This window comes from Misgurnus anguillicaudatus, chromosome 25 (assembly GCF_027580225.2).
Source record: "Misgurnus anguillicaudatus chromosome 25, ASM2758022v2, whole genome shotgun sequence".
In the NCBI taxonomy this organism is placed as follows: Eukaryota; Metazoa; Chordata; class Actinopteri; order Cypriniformes; family Cobitidae; genus Misgurnus; species Misgurnus anguillicaudatus.
In genome coordinates this window covers 23,546,272-23,563,871 of record NC_073361.2, presented here as the reverse complement: position 1 = coordinate 23,563,871, position 17,600 = coordinate 23,546,272, and the positions used below count along the sequence as shown (strand labels likewise).

The 17,600-nt window shown below is 38.3% G+C and overlaps 1 protein-coding gene across 2 annotated transcripts; it reads right to left on the bottom strand.

Moving 5' to 3' along the window:
• Positions 1-3,252: 3,252 nt before the first annotated feature.
• Positions 3,253-15,673, bottom strand: tnk2a (tyrosine kinase, non-receptor, 2a). Of its 2 annotated transcripts, none has more exons than XM_073863935.1 (16): positions 14,840-15,673; positions 14,567-14,744; positions 13,429-13,499; positions 12,600-12,806; positions 12,234-12,386; positions 10,077-10,354; positions 9,877-10,003; positions 9,642-9,788; positions 9,427-9,521; positions 8,922-9,116; positions 7,522-7,613; positions 7,357-7,401; positions 5,919-7,279; positions 5,745-5,840; positions 5,542-5,669; positions 3,253-5,461 (listed from the first exon to the last, which is right to left on the bottom strand). In XM_073863935.1, the coding sequence occupies exons 1-16, from the start codon at positions 14,885-14,887 to the stop codon at positions 5,455-5,457; spliced, it is 3,228 nt and encodes a 1,075-aa protein (XP_073720036.1). In that variant the 5' UTR covers positions 14,888-15,673; the 3' UTR covers positions 3,253-5,454. The 2 variants fall into 2 exon arrangements, with proteins under 2 accessions (XP_073720036.1, XP_073720035.1); XM_073863934.1 differs by having other exon boundaries at positions 12,600-12,827; positions 14,840-15,670.
• Between the last annotated feature and the right edge of the window lie 1,927 nt (positions 15,674-17,600).

Genomic DNA, 17,600 nt, shown 5'->3' with positions numbered 1-17,600 from the left:
ACAGAACTTTAGGGTCTCCAGCAAAAAGCAGACAAAAGGACTGGGAATACAGTACGATGGCAGACAGCACTTTCTTTTCTCTTGGTAATAACAAACAACAAACCATTTTCAAACATTTAAGGCCGTCTTTGTGTCTTCTTTCTCCTGAGATCTAGCAGAGGACGAAAAGCCTGTATATAATGTCTTAGCACCAGCTGCTTTGAGATGCCTTTCGAATGTCTTATCTCAGCAGAACCTTTGATCTAATGTCTTTCAGTTCTAATTTGAATCCTATACAGTAACATGCTTCATATTAGTATTAGCTGGATATATTGTAGGGAGGTGTGTGGGCGGGGGGACACGGACAGAGATCTATCCCAATACCTTCATTAAACACAGTCATATCAACACTTCCAGAGCTGTGAAACACGAGTCAGTTGTACTTCTAATTAAAAGACGATTCCCAAGGCGAGCTAAGACACGTGGCAGAGATTTTCTCGCTTAAGACATGCCTTTTGTGTTATTTAGACACTTCTACTATATGTGGTACTCCACTTTAACACTTTTAACTCTTTCACCGCCAGCATTTTTTTTAAAAAAGTTGCCAGCCAGCGCCAGCGTTTTTCATGATTTTCACCAAAGTTTAATGCCTTCCAGAAAATGTTCTTCTTCAGATATATAAACATACAATATACCAAATGAAAGAACAGACCCTCTGCTTTCAAACAAAAAAAAACGTTTCATCCTACCTTGAGTAGTTCTTTTGTAATCAGCTTTGAATATGGGTAGGTTTCTGCAAAAACTCCACATTATGAGCAAAAAGCAGAGATGATTCAATTTTTGTGACGGACTTTTCATAGAGATCCCATTCAGAGCGATCTTTAAAACAGACACCGACATGCAGCAGCTTGCCATAGGGCAATACTTCCGGGTTTAAAAAGTTGCGGAAGGGCGCCACCTAGTGGATAATAGCGGTATTGCGGAAAGACGGAACTACTCGTCATTGGCGGGGAAGCGTTTTCTCTTGATTGACGAGATATCTCGTCACGAGATATCTCGTCAATGGCGGGGAAAGAGTTAAAATTAATCCATTGTATTGTTAATTTAGCAATAGAACAAAACAAGACTCGGTTAGTACAACCAATTTTGATTTGCGCTTTAATTGAGCCAACTCAAATTCAAATAATCAACCAGCCACTGAAAAGACGAAGAGATAATGCCTACCAATGGCTTTGGGAATTTACGACCCTGCCATCCCAGTCAATTACTGATTAAACTGAAGACCCACCTTGGGAATGTCAGTATTGACTGAATATTGATTACCAAATAGGAGTAATTAATTTTTTGGGGACGGGGCTGAAGTCCAATGTGCATGACCACAGAGGTTTTTTGAGAAACATTTTGCATGAGCAAATATCACTTGTTATTGACACATCGAACATCAGCTGATTGTTTAAAAACAGGCGATGATCAGGATCAGAATCAGTTTGTAGGATCTTCAAATATGGATTTCACAACATAATACTTTGAAACAAGAAATTAAAAGGAAAACTATCGGTATTTGGTAGATTGCATTCTAAGTAATTGAATATCGGTATCAGCACAAAAATGTTGTACTGTGCATCCCGCACACACACCAAATTAAAGTTACTGATAAGAGTTATAGGGAGGGGGGATAAATACACTGAAAAAAATGATTCATTGAATTGAATACCTTTTTTTAAGGTAAGTGGTTGCAATCAATTTATTTAAGCTACATTTAAACAAAAGTTTTAAATTTATTTTACGTTACTAATCTTTTTTGTTTAAATGTAGCTTAAATAAATTGATTGCAACCACTTACCTTAAAAAATTTATTAAATTCAATGAATCATTTTTTTCAGTGTATGACAACTGGGATTAGGTTCTTATTTCTTTACTTTACTCGTAATTTTCATGTAACTAAAAGGAAAACACCACCATTTTCAATATTTTACTATGTTCTTACCTCAAATTAGACAAATTATACTTATCTTTATTCTACACGTGCACTTAATCTTTGTACAGCGCATCGTAAATGTGTTAGCATTTAGCCTAGCCCAATTCATTCCTTAGGATCCAAACAGGGATGAATTTAGAAGCCACCAAACACTTCCATGTTTTCCCTATTTAAAGACTGTTACATAGTTACACGAGTAAGTACGGTGTCACAAAATAAAACGTGGGATTTTATAAGCAGATAAAAAATGTGAACTATATTGTATGGTGGAAGAGCACTCAGTTTGCAGCACTTCGACTCTCTTACACCATACAATTTAGTCATTTTTTATCCGCTTAAAAATCGGCACGTTTTATTTTGTGCCAACATACTTACTCGTGTTACTACTCATGTAACAGTCTTTAAATAGGGAAAACATGGAAGTGTTTGGTGGCTTCCCTGTTTGGATCCTAAGGAATGAATGGGGCTAGGCTAAATGCTAACACAATTATGACGCGCTGTACAAAGATTAAAGAACAAGTTCGGTATTTTACACTTAAAGCCCTGTTTTCAGATTGTTTGTGATGAAATAGAATGGTTTTGACAGAAATTCAGGGACGGATACAACAGAAACCAAAAATTTTCAGGCCAGAATCATATGTCCAAATTACAGTCAAAACCATTCTATTTCATCATAAACAATCTGAAAACAGGGCTTTAAGTGTAAAATACCAAACTTGTCCTTTAAGTGCATGCATTGAAAAAAGATAGGTATGTATAAATTCGTCGAGTTGAGTAAGAACATAGTAAAATGTTGAAAACTGTGTTTTCCTTTAAGTATGTCTTGTCATGAAAAACAATTATGTATACCATAAAAAACATATAATAGAATGACGTCCCTATTACACCAGATTTACAGATGTATTTTATTACAAAAATACAGATAAATAATTATACAATTTATACTTATAAAGCTTTTACAATAAGCCCAGCATTCTGCCAACCACTTTATAAAGAGTGGCGTAAGTCCTACATGATGAGGTGAGCACTGACCAGGCTATATTTTAAAAACTGCATTGCAAAAATTGCATAAACGTATACACAAAACCAGTGCAAGTAAAAAATAAATATAATACTGAGCATCTGGACAAAGTGGCAGATAAACATTTCAAACTTAAGCACAAGATGCAAAGCAGAAGCCTCAATTTGCAATCAAATGTCTGTATGTGGTTCATTCACAGTGTGTGACACATAAATGTGACCCATCAACAGTTTATTATTACAAGCGATCTATTTTTCACACAGTTAAGAGACTAACTGCAGTTTCTGTGACATGATCCTGAGTAAAATTGCAAAGCTCATAATGCCTTATTCAATACTATAAAGCATGTTCTTCATACAAAATGGAACAAATGAAAGAATATGACACACGTCTTTGGTGGTCTGGTGATTAAATACAAATGACAATAACTATGCTATCATCATGGCACATAAAAAACACAGAAAAATATTCATAATCTAGTAAAAACTCAAATTAGCATAAGGTCTGTGATCTGCATGCAACTTCATGAATTAACCCTTATGTTATGTTGGGGTTGTTTCATCCACTATGGGATGCTTTCAAATATTAATTTGGCCACAAATTTCTCTGTGTTTCAGCAAATGGGATAATTTTGGTGACAAATCTTACATTGACACATATTTTGGGAAAATGCTTTGACATTTTTCAAAAACTTAACAATACACCATGGGCAAATTCACAACGCTTTCGTTATGTTTGGGATGAAAATATCCACTAAATTAAACTGCTGTAAAAATGTATCAGATAAATCTTATTTTAAAAAATCTGCAAATCAACATCAGTACTGATCAACACCACCAAATATTCACAAAAATTCCAGGATTTTAGCTATTTAAGTGCCACATTAATAAATAATGTCACTGATTTAATTACTTATTATTATCAATATAAAAATGATTAATTGATTGTGGACTGGATTTTTTTTTTTACCTTTTATCACAGTCCTGGGCATGTCAAAGATTAGTAAAAACATTGGCTTTGATGCAGTGTTAGTTTTTGCAGCTTTTATTTTGTTTTCTCCCTCATTTACTGTTCGTGGCTGTTTTTGCCCCATTGACTTCCATTATAACAAATTTTTGCTTGCAAAGCCGTGACACCTTATTATCATGCATTCTTGTTTGTTGATGGTTTTCCCTTTTGGGAAGAGGTAAAATTTTTATTTTTTACTGTTGATCACCGTTAACCCTTTAGATAGGCCTGTGCAAAACCAAAGATTAGTTTCTGGTAAATGTAAAAAATTAAATCTGATGCTGCACAAAAACTAACAATGCATCAAAGCTTTGTTGTTACTAATCCCTGACCTGCCAAAGACCGCGACAAAAGGTTAAAAATCCAGTCCACAATCACTTTTTATATTAAAAATAAGTTGTTTTGTGTGTGTTTTTATTCCACCCAAATCAGTGACATCATTTATGAACTCGGCAATTAAAGAACATTTAGTAGTTTTGATCAGGACTGAGGTTGATTTAAAGATTTATGCAAAAGAGATTGAAAAAAATATTTATCTGATACATTTTCATTTAGTGGATGTTGTCATCCCGAACATAACAATAGGGTAGTAAATTTGAACAATACACAAAGGTTAAATAATGAGCAGGATTGGTCAGGCCTGTTTCACACATCGGTGTAGCAGCAGAAACACATGCTTTCATACTGAAAGCCAATTGGCTGCTTTAGAGAACTGTAAATGAAAAACATGTATTGTGTCAGCATGTATTTTCATTTGATAATGATCAAAGATTATTGGAGGTGGCCTATAGAGAATAATAATCATGGGTGTCATAAAATGCAATCTTTAGATTACATTTAAATCCAAATGGAAGCCAGATAAACAAAATTTTGTGTCACTATGTATCCTTTTCAAACAATGGGTGAACACTCCGACTCCTTGTATTTTACTTTGTAAAAGACTCAAAAAATGTTACAGTGCATTTTCACTCATTTTCAGCATACAATAAAACAAAAAATAGGCTTTACTTATATACGTATATACTTCTGCTAAGCAGCGCCACAATGCTTATATAAGTTAAAATAGGCATCGAAATGAAAATTCTGACTTAATACAGTACATGACAACAACTAAGTTTCTTGTGGCAGTACAATACACTCTCGTGATCGCTTAACATAAAATATTCTTAATAAACTACAAGCATTGGATGCTGTCTCGTAAAATCACAACATAAGATCAAGCAGTCAGTCAAAGCAAACCTTGTATCATAATTGAGAATCTTAAAACTTACTAAGCAAGCGTTGCATACAACAAAATCTTCTACATTGTTCCTTTTCTATGTTTTACACACTATTGTACTTCAAGTTTGCATTTATTATAAGCAGCAAAGCAATGAAATGTAAATGACCTGCAGATATCTTCAGTGAGGCTTGATTCTCATTTGCTTTATTGGAACGTAGAATAGTTCAGTTCTCCATCCTCTTGCTGTTAGAACCTAACACAAAAAGAGACATATCAGAGTGATCAGCCACAACACAGGATATGCTAATCACCATACTAATAATATCCCACTACCTATGTCTAGATGGACCATAGGAATCAAGCATTTGGGTGCTGGCCTGTTCCAGATTCCAGTCACATCTTTCCAAAACCTCCACACATTCAGAACGAGCTTTCAGACCGAGTCTAAACAGCTGCTCCACCTACATCACAAAAAAGTAATCAATATGCAAATGCTGCTAAAATGCTTTTACTACCATCATCTTTTGTGGCAGTACCTTTAGGTATTTCACAGCCTCCTGAATGTTCCAGCTATGAGTCTGAAGAGCCGTTTGACATTCCTCTACAGTTACCCCATGTACCGCCTCCTGAACCTACAGATACAGACACCAACCAATAGTAAGCATTTACAATGGTTACCATATTAGTCAACTTAATCGCCATTTACTCACTTGTTGTACTGGGACACGATTGTAGGTAGTAGACGGTGTGACTGATCCTCCCGGCCAAGCCAGATTTTGGGAGCTCTCACTGTTATTGGTGTGCATAGGGGAAAGGTTGGGTTTATTGACTTGCTGTTGAACCATGGGCCTGACAGTGGCCATATTTGTGGCTCTTTTCTCATCACTTCCCTCCGGTTCCTTTAAGAACCGATCAAACTTGTCCAAATATGTTGGTTTCTCTGGTAGAAGATAATAATGAGTAGTGGTCGCCTTTACACCTCCATACAAGCTAGGCAGGGTGCAGGGGCTCTGGGTTTGCCTCACGTCAGTTGAGCCATACTGAGAACTGGTGGTGGTGGTGGTGGCCGTGGATGTGTAAGAGGTGGCGGAGGAGCTGGATGGCGCTGAGGAATAAGATGACGGGGAGAGGCAGGAACCCAATGATCCGACACAGCAAAGGCTGGATCTTTGTTGAGGGGAGCCTCCCTGCGGTGCCATAGGGCTCGCTGCCCGAGAGTTGGGCTGGGATAATGCGTGATCCCTTGGGGGTATCTGAGGTGGACAACGGCTCCCATCTTCGTGGTCTCCGGGGGAGATTGACAGTCTGCTGCCGTATATTCCTGCCCGCCTAGAGGGCCGCATGGGTGGGATGGGGATTCTGGGGGGGAGCTGAGGTTTGTCCTCGTAGGATGAGGGTAGGATGATCTGGCGGTGTGGTACAAGAGGAATGGGTGAAGAAGGAAGGGAACGTCCTGTCGGAGGGACGCGAAGTTTCACCATGGCCTCCCTCTGGAGTTCCTTGAAAATATCTGCTGATTGTGAAAAGGAATGGCTTTCCTCAATGCTCTTGGATGGTAGAAAGAGATTGTCCTCCACGTTGCGTTTAGCATCATCTTCTAATCGTATCTCTTCAGATGTTGTGTCTTCATGCACCGCAGATGCATTTATGGAACGCACCTCAATATCCTCCTGCTCCTCACACTCCACAGCCACCTCGTCATACGCTGGGAGACAAGGCAAGGGGCGCATGTCCCAATCCACCACCGGTGTGGGGTGCAAGGGGTTGGGCAGAGAACGGTTGGGGCTCTGCGGTGGTGCCATGTCCAGAATGGAAGCAGCGGAGGACAGGGTTGGTTTTGGTGTGCTGGGGTTGGGAGTTTCTGTAATGGGGGAGGGCGAGGTTGAGCTGAAACTGTCATCCCCGAAGTCTATAAGGGACACTTCGCTGAGACGGTCCCTTGGGCTGGTACTTTCCCAAGGGCGGAGACGCAAACCCAAGTATGTTGGGGTCTTATAGGAGAGCTTCTTCACACCTGTCACTATCAAATCATCGTCGTCATCATCATCGAGCACAGAGTCGTAGAACGGTTCTGGGAACAAAAATAATAAGCAATCATGAATGGAAGAAAATTGCTGGGATTCTTCGAAGAAAAGAAATGAATCTTACTCTTAAGAAGAACCGCTGGCTTAGGAGGCCTAGGAGGAGGTTGTTCTGATGCAACAGTAAGAAGAGCAAAGATCAGAAACAGAAGACAATGAACAGAGAGCATAAGTGAAAATTCATCAAGAATTTAAAAGGAGAGCAGAAGATTGTGGGTAACAAGTAGTTGTTTTTTGGACCGGTTTGGTAGTTTTGTAGGCTTGGCTGTATCTGAATCAAACCCAAGAACATCTGGAGGATCCATAGGATTACCAAGGTACAAGCTGAACACAAAGCACAAAGAATGTGATGAATAAGCAAACTCACCTCAAACATACAGTAGGGGTGCGCGGGGCAAAAACTAACACGGGGTTAGTTGTAACACGGACTGTTTACATTGTTGCACAAGGTTGAGCTTTTGTAGTTCCAGTATTTTTTTCACGCTGCCAAAAAAAATGATCTCCCGCAAATTATTGGAAATGTATAATGTTTTTCCAGAGAGTTATTGATGAACGAGTGTTTTGGTGGCATGTAAGTTAATTTGTTAATGTTTTTTTCGATTTCTAAGTTGGGTGTGTAAGATACCAAAATCCAATGCTATGTCATATTAATCAGTGTCTTGTTGACTAAAACATAGCATCATTTTGAAATATGTCTGCAGCTCTTTGGAACTTTTTTTGTGGGCTTGAAAATATTTTGACCCAGCGAGGGTAAATTGTAACGCTGTGTCACAACTAACCCCTCAGCACTTACGATATAAAAACCGCTAACGTTAGCATAATTCATGACATTGTTTTAAATAGGCAACACAAAAATAAGGGCTGGCTGCCAACAAAATAAATGTGCCTGTCTTATTAAAAATCGTGTCTCAAATTTATTTTTGTTCACATTTTTAATATTGATTGAATAATGTCATGTCAAAGATTGAAATCGTAATGAAATAAATGGCTAAAATCAGACTTTGATGCTCATTATCTCAGAATTTGATTTTGAAACTGTAGTATGGTCATTACAGACTGGGTCACATATAAAAAGGTTTTTTTTGTCATAATTGTGCTGCTTTTTCTCACATATTTAGACATTTGTATCCATTTATAATTGAACTAGTGTTAGAAAAGGGCTGGATGAATGAATTAAGTGTGGAAACCTGTCTATTATAGACAGATATATAAACAATATCCACTTTAAGTATATAGACAAAATAGTATTGAAATATTTGCCTGCAAACTTAATTTTCACCAAGTTTTACAATTAACCCCACCTATGGGGTATGTTGTAACGTTTGCACTTCTCTCACGTTTGGTGTAATTGTCCAAGAATGGTAAGCAATAGAAACAAACTTCAAATGTTCATTTGTAGCAAAGATGTGTGTGTGTTGCTTGTGTAAAAATATAATTCATCAAACTCAAATATTTTTTGAATGATTGAGCCAAAACCAAAAACCGTAAGGTTGTGCCTCGCTCTCCCCTATTTTTAAATAAAATAACACATTGCTGCTCTCTAGTGGCGAAAGCACATAAAGCGTTTTAAGTCTGGAGAGATTGATTAAAAAAAAATCTATAGACCATCCACGCGCGGTCATATTGTCTTACTCATCGATCTTGTCCGGGGCGCCCCAGCAGCGGTGTGGGTCTGTGTCTCCGTGGCCTGTGTGGATGAAACTGTGTTTGAGAGGTCGGCTGATGTCATGAGCAGACAGGCCAGCCACAGATGTCACCACGTTCCTGGGGAACTGTCCCACTTTTAAAGTCTGCCTGTTCTGACCCCTCCACCAGTAGTTCTCCGCTCTGTAGCACAGAATATAAGCTTGAACAGTTGTAAGCATGCATGATACATTTATTTTGACTACATTACATTCACATTTATGCATTTGGGTGATGCTTTTATAATCCAAAGCAACTTGAGTGCATTTAAGACATACGTTTAAGTATGTAGGTTCCCTGGGATCAAACCCACAACCTTTTGCACTGCTAACACAATGCTCAATTGAGCTATAGAAACACGGCTAGTCAAGATTACTGTATGTTTTTATACAAATTGAATCAGATTCTGTGGAAATGCAAGCCTTTAATGTGAAGGCATTACAAAAATGCTCACCTGCCCTCGATGATGGTGATGACATCATTGGAATTAATTTTAAGTTTGTCTGGCTCATCAAAGTCCTGCAGTGCCCTCATATCTGTGGGCATTGTCTACAAATAAGTTACAAACAACTTTGATTACAACGACACACAATTATGATTGAATTTTTATGGTGTGAATGCAATACAATGATGTAATAGCCCCTGTACTGTTATTATCTGACATCTCACCTCCACAAGAAAGTCCCTGAGAGACACAAATGTCGGCCTGTCCTCGGGTTTGGGTGACCAGCATTGTAGCATGACATTATAAATGTCCTGTGGACAGTCTTCTGGTTTGATAAGCCTCTCTGACTCCCTATCGATCTTATGAAGAATCTATACAGAAGGACACACAAAATGTCAACCAACTTAGTGTATATAGCTCAACAAACTTGGGGTCAGGTACTGTACAGTAAGTGTATACCTGGCTCCCATTGAGCCCAACCCAGGGTTCTTGCCCATGAGTAAACATTTCCCACAACGTTACTCCAAACATCCAAGTATCACTGGCATGGGAGAAAGTACGTGTCTTTAGGCTTTCTGGAGCACACCTGCAAAACACAGAAAATGTTAATGTGGCCTAGAAAAAATGAGCAGAAAGGGGGATTCAGGTTCTCCTCTCACCAGGCAAACGGGACTTTGTGGTGCTCTTGCATGACGTAATGATCATCGTTTTTAGGCAAAGCTCTCATGAGGCCAAAATCCCCGATCTTTACCAGGTCATTGGTGGCTAAGAGGATGTTGCGTGCTGCCAGGTCTCTGTGGATGAACCGTCGGGACTCCAGGTACGCCATGCCACAGGCAATCTGAACGGTGTAATGGCACAGCACTGATATCAATATATGGCCTTGTCGTTTTCTCAGGCGGTCCAACAAAGAACCTAATGGGGCGAGCTCTGTAACCTGAAACATAATTAGAAAGAGATTTAAAAAATTACACTTTGTTTGCTCTAAAAGTTGTCTATTTAGATTTTTTTGGCTTAAAAATTGCAAAATGGGTACATTGTTTTGATAAGGCCCATAAGGTGCATGCAAATTGTGCATTTTCATCTGTGGGTGATTCTCATGAAATCCAGATTTAGAAGGTGTCCAGTATCAGAATTTTAAAAAAGCCCTTAAAGCCAATTTCTTGCACATATAAGATTAAGGTCTAAACTTACTATAAACATTATTTTTAGAGGATTTAAAAAAATTCCTATAGAATTATTCAAATTTTTTTGATTATCATTATCAAAAATTATCATTACCGCAACATGATATTACATTAAATATATGCATTTACAAACTCATGTTTCGGTAATGAGAACTAAAAAGTTGTCTTGCAAAATGGGTACATTGTTTTGATAAGGCCCATAAGGTGCATGGAAATTGTGTATGTTCATTTGTGGGTGATTCTCACGAAATCCAGATTTAGACAGTGTCCAGCATCAGAATTTAAAAAAGCCCTTGAAGCCAATTTTTTGAACATATAAGATTAAAGTCTGAACTTACTATAACAACTATTTTTAGAGGATTTTAAAAAATCCTATAGAATTATTAAAATTTTTTAGATTATCATTATCAAAAATTATCATTACCGCAACATTATATTACAATAAATATATGCATTTACAAACTCATGTTTCGGTAATGAGAACTAAAAACTTGTCTAGGTACTATGACCAACAAAATTGCAATTTCAGAGAAAAAATAAGAACTGCTTAGTGTCAGAGTCAATTATGTCCCTTCCAACATTTTTTTTTTTTAATTTTAGTTCCTTAAGGGCTTAAGGGCGATTTATAGTCGTGCGTAGGTTCTACGCCATAGCCTGTGCGTAGCTCTGCGTAGCCTGACGCGCATCTCGCAAAATTTTTAACAGCGCGTCAGTTCTACGCGGACCGCAAGTGCTGTGATTGGTCCACCACAACCCCTCCCGTCAAGAAAAAAAAACTTTGTTATAGGTATTTCCGTTTGCGATGGTGAAAACAAAGAATGGCCAAGTTGAGGAGTGATTTAACTCAAACTGCAACAAAAGTCGCTGTTTATTTACATCCATCATTGCTGGTCTTCTCAAATTATACACAACAAGTTGCTGTTTCTTCTTCGTTTGTGGCTTAACTTGCAAAGTTTCTTCTTCTTTGGCGTTCGCGCTGCTACTGTGGTTACACGCGTGGTTACTGCCTACCAGCGGCCTGCGCGTGTGTTTGCAACGGCGTAGGACCTACGCTCGACTGTAACGAGCCCTTTAAACAATGATTGAAAGTTGTTGCGGAGGATGAGAAAATTGGTCTTGGACACATTTATATTCCTTATTATTGTCTTTACATTTACCAACGATCACCAAATACCACATGTTTCTTCACTGTAAATGTTTATAGTATAACATGCACTGAAGCTTTTTATTTTTTAGATTTTTTAATTGTAAATATTTCCATGTCAAAGAACCCAAATCCAGTCATGGACATGAAAATATTCCCCATAAATGTGGAAAAAAACAACAAAATTGGTTTGTATGATGTCATTTGAAATCATGTGCAAAAATGAACAGATGTTTGTAACGGTATGCTTCTTATTTTGATATCATTTACTTTTTTAATCAAAATATTCCTTGACACCTCATAAGTCTAATTTCGCGAGAATAACTCCTGTGCTATTTTCAAAGGAAAAAACTTAACAAAATGTGTTGAAGTTTAGGGTACTATACACATTAATAAATAAAAAAAATCCCAAATATTAAATAAGGAAACATTTGAAAAAGGGGTGTGTATAACTTGAGATTCTGAGATTCTTTCTGCTTTCTTACCATCTTCATGGGATGCGTAAGGACAACACCATACAGGCGAATAAGATTTTGGTGATCCAGGGAGTGCATGGCATTCACTTCCCTTATGAAGTCATCTAGACCGTCACCCTGGTCCAACAGATCAGTCTTCAGGCACTTCACTGCCACATTCAACTATAGCACAGGAGGAAGTGTTGCTTACATTTACATTTTACATCTATTAGGTACATGTTTTACTTTTATGCAGAGTGACTTTTTTGCTTGTGTGTTCCTCTGGATCAAACCCCCAAACTTTGCGCTACTAATGCAATGCTCTACCAATTGTGCTTATTGAGAATATGTAAAACTCATCATTGCTATTGCTTTCTCCATTACTAGGTTTCTTACCACTCTTCCTGAAGGGGCTTGCCATTCTCCACGATTTACCACTCCAAATGATCCATCACCCAGTTTCTCATACAGGGTGAGGTCTCTGTCACTGATGAGGCAGGTGAGGTCTGCCAGTTGTGCGTCTGGATTAGTTGATAAGGGCGATGAACTTCGTAACGAACCTGGGGTTTGGGAGTCAGAGTCGGGACGTTTCCCTGTGAATACCTGTTGGCCCAAGCACAAAGACTACGGCTGAGGGTGATTCTACCTGCCTCTGCCTTACTGATACACATGGGACATACATTATGTAATTCATAAATCTTGCAGACAATTGTGATATACACTCTCAGAAAAAAGGTACAAGAAGGTACAAAACTTGTCACTGGGGCGGTACCTTTTCAAAAAGTACACGTTGTAAGATGCATATTGGTACGTCAAAGGTACACACTGGTAACTTTTTAATGACCCCCACATATGATGAACCTTTAACGAGGGACCCCTTCTCTAAAATATCCATATTTTTATAAAGAAACATTTAAAATCTGTTCTATTATAGTAGTTGTAATATTATAAAGTCAGCAAATTGTTTACAAATTTAAATAATTAGCTACACAATTTTTGCTTTGTCTTTGTTCTCTTAAAATGTTCTGGGGACACCTTGGAACCTTCTAGGGGACGCCTGGGGGGACTCCAGTTTAAAAGCCCCCTGCCTTAAAGGTACATATCTGTACCAAAATGGTACATATTAGAACCTTTTTAAAAGTTACCGTCTTAATTATTACCAAGCACAGATGACAGACAATTTCTGATAGCACAATATTAAAAAAAGAAAGCGTTCACACCATACCTTGCTCATCCATGACTTGCGTTTACACAAAGCCCTTCTCCTTTTGACCGCATCCCACAGACGCCTCTGTCCTGCAGAACCACAAACAGACAGTAACAACAATAAAGTCAGATGTCCGCTATATACAATATAAATAAGGGATAATGTATATAGGCAAACGCTTGTTATCGCAGAAACAAGCCCTGACACTGTGATCAGTATGACACTGAAGGGGCTTATTTCATGGTAATAACCAGTTGCAGGTACATTATCCCATTTATAACATGGCTTTACCTCTCAAGTAAGGTAAGGAACATTAAATATTGATTTAAAATATTTTTTTAGCTCATTTTTAATTAACGCAGACCTTGCACAAGGAAAACCTGTTTATTTTAGGTTTAAGATAAAACAAGACGTTTAAATGTCACAAACACGCTATTTGGTTTAATAATTTGTTAATATAATGTCCTATATGTTATTAAAAGACATATTTATATAAAATTTTTGCACACTGTCAGAACATTAAAACTTTGAAGAGGATGCATTTTTAATGTAAAGTATATCATTTAAAGGAAAACACCACCCTTTTTCAAAATTTTACTATGTTCTTACCTCAACTTAGACAAATTAATACATCCCTATCTTTTTTCAATGCGTGCACTTAATCTTTGTATAGCACGTCGTGAATGTGTTAGCATGTAGCCTAGCCCCATTCATTCCTTAGGATCCAAACAGGGATGAATTTAGATGCCACCAAACACTTCCATGGTTCCCCTATTTAAGTATGGTGGCACAAAATAAAACGTGACGATATTTTAGGTGGATAAAAAATGAGAACTATATTTTATGGCGGAAGAGCACTTAGTTTGCAGCACTTCCACCTCGGGCGCAGTAATATTGACGTAAGTTTGAGCATGAGGGGGAGAAGTCAGGTGTGATGATGGCCGAGGTCGAAGTGCTGCAAACTCTTCAGCCATACAATATAGTTCTCATTTTATCCGCCTAAAAAATATTGTTTTTTACATGGTGACAAAAATAGTAAACTTTTATTTTTAAGTTATTATATTTAATTTATATAAACTAGCAGACCTTACTTAATAAACAGACGGTTGATGGATGTGACCATTTCACAAGACCCACTCTGGCCATCCTTACTCACCTGGGCGGCCCATGCCAATCTTTTCAAGGTCCTCGTTTTTGACATAGTCAAAATGTGATAGGCGCGTAACATTGAGGTCGTCACGGATACGCAGGAAGTACTGCTGGAGCTGCACGTCAGTCAGCAGCTCCATGAGCCACTCAGTCCCCTCATCCGACTGCATCTCCACACCGTCTGCCTGCGCAAACGCATAACACTCATTACAGCAAAACATTTCTCATGCAACCAGAAAACACAGCATGGCTGAATAAAACAGTAAATTTTGCCTAATACCTCATCCTTCATATCGTATTGCCTCTGGTAGTCTGAGGCAGTCGCCATTTCTGTATACAAAGCAAAGCTTTCAGGGAGTGTGTGTAAGTGAATCGCACTCCCTCCGGGTGTGTCCTGTTTTCATAGTAAACTGTGGAGCATTGCCTCTGATATGTGAGATATTTTTTTTTTGGTTTAATTCTTGCTCCCAACGGCTACACGAAACTCTCCTTCCTAAGATATAGTTACGGAGGGAATAAAACGTGCGTAATTTGATTCTGCAGCCACACACAACAGTTACGGTCTCGTGGGTCTTCTGTTGCAAAACCTCTGCCCAGCTTTTTGTGAAAGTGTGTGAAAGATTAATCTCATCCCTTTTGATTCACAAATTCAATGCGGACTGATTGTGCCTTAAATCAAACCGCAGCATTTTCCGGATTTCCATATAAAATACGTCGACGTTCATCATCTGTCTCTATCGGCTTTAGTCTCCTGTCTCAGTCTGGAAAGCTAACATGCTTGTTATTAGCCCGTCCCAAGATATTTACATCCGTTTGCAGTCTCTCATCCCGAAACTGGTGTTTTGCTTGCTGAGTCACAGTGAGCTGCAGTAAAAGTGGGCAGACTGCAAAACTCTCTCTCTCTCTTGTTCAGCATCCACCTGTTTTACTAATGTGTGCATTGACGGGAATCGACAATTTGCTATAAATACTCGACTTTGGTATTGAACGAATCAGACTGAGCTATTCATTTTATTTTTGGCCTTAAGTTATTTATGGTGCAGGGAACAAAGAAGTCAGGATGAGATTGAAGTAGAGTTTTGAGAATAAATGTTTAAATGTTTCCCATTGCATAAAGTATGGCAACGAATGAAAAGGATAAATGTTAGATAAAAGAAACCACAGAGTGATATAAAAGAGATAAAACTAACACAGCTATTAGGCAAATCCAGTATCTGGGACAACAGTTATGGCACTATTATACAAAAATGTTAAACTGTGCAGAATGATGCAATTAACTAATCACAAGAGACATACATACATTTTTAGTGTGTAACATACACATTAAAAAATTTTGGTTTTTTTTAACCGAGGGTCAACCTTCCGATCTCTCTGATGAAACCAATACGGAAGTGACTTAAACTGCAATTCATCAACGGGCCACTAGAGGCGGGCTCCAAAAGGAATTCAATTTCCATAGACCCCCATGTTAAAATGTCCAACTTTACAGTAGAAAATAATATGTTTACAGCCTGGTATCAGAAGTGTTTTGGTCTTTATACCTAGTTTTGAAAGCTCCGCTCGTCAATGTCAGTTTCTTACATGGCCATCCAATCACAGGCTGGCAGGCAACGCCTACCATTTGCTTCAAAAACGCTCTTCACAAACCTATGGGTGACGTTGGTTAGGGTGTTGGTGACTCTCCAGGTCGCAGACGTCACGGACACTACGTCCATATTTTTCATAGTCTATGGTTTTAACCCATAATTTGGTCAAATATGGACAAACCTAACAAATGCTGGGTTGTTTAAACCAAAACAACAACCCAGAATAGGGCCATTCATAACCCAACAGTTGGGTTTGTCCATATTTGAGCCAACTATGGGTTGAAACAACCAAAGACTTTTTCTTTAGATATGTCAAAACAATTTACATATCTATTTACATTTACATATGTAGTATATACACACAGAACTGTAAATCAGGACCTGCTGACAGATTCAGTATTGATGAATTATGCAAGGCAGCATATGCCCGAGAGAGAGAGAGAGAGAGAGAGAGAGAGAGAGAGAGAGAGAGAGAGAGAGAGAGAGAGAGAGAGAGAGAGAGAGAGAGAGAGAGAGAGAGAGAGAGAGAGAGAGAGAGAGAGAGAGAGAGAGAGAGAGAGAGAGAGAGAGAGAGAGAGAGAGAGAGAGAGAGGTGAATGTTCTTATGTAAGTTTCCAAACACCCTGAATGAAAGCAGTGTGCCTACAGACACAAACATATTCACACTCTCCCTCTAAATACACAAATCCAGAGAACGATGACATCGTAACCATGACAATGACGCAACAACCCTTAGTAACTGGAGCATGACTAAGAGGAGAGGACAGATGGTATCTCTACCCACCTAGATGCCCCATATACACGAGGAACGCCAATATAAGAAGAACATGTAGAAAGGATAAAACATACACCCTTTGAAACATGTAGGGTGGGTTGCACCAACAAGGATTAACTTAAGCAGAGTTTAGAGCTAATCTAGGGTTTGTTGATCTCAGTTTAATTTTAATTTGAGTTGTGTTGCACCACTTAAATTTAAACACAGATTAACAAATCTCAGATTAAAACTTTAAACTGTATTAAACCCTTCATCTGCGATTTATTTTGTCCGCCATGTTGAATTTTCCAGAGTAATTAAACAGCAACAATGTTGACCTTGTCATTCAAAAAGGAAATAAACAGTTTATGCAAGCAAAGGTAATGTAATTTTTGTATTATAAATCACCTACATACACCGGTAGGCTAATTGTATTGATTAACAAATCTGAGGGCTGTTCCATAAAACTCGCTTGTAAAAGCAAGGATTACAATTAAAAACCTGACTTGAATTAACCAAATGTATCAGTCCCGCTTAAATCAGTTCCATAACGGGTAGTTGAGGTTTACGCAGTCCTACTAATTTGAACGAGGCTCAAGAAGTCAAGATAATAGCTCGTGCACGCTATTCTTGAGCAGACCTAGTGGTCGAGCGTAGATCAAATCGATCAAAGTTAAAGAGAGAGCGGTGATTTGTTAATA

Excerpts from the sequence above, each read along its gene's own strand:
- tnk2a (XM_073863934.1), bottom strand. The coding sequence starts at position 14,887 with ATGGCGACTGCCTCAGACTACCAGAGGCAATACGATATGAAGGATGAG. Across the intron at positions 7,614-8,921 it reads GCCCCGGACAAGATCGATGA|CTTGTACCTTGGTAATCCTA; the intron begins GTAAGACAATAT and ends CTTTGTGTTCAG. Across the intron at positions 5,841-5,918 it reads ATCGTGTCCCAGTACAACAA|GTTCAGGAGGCGGTACATGG; the intron begins GTGAGTAAATGG and ends CTGTATCTGTAG.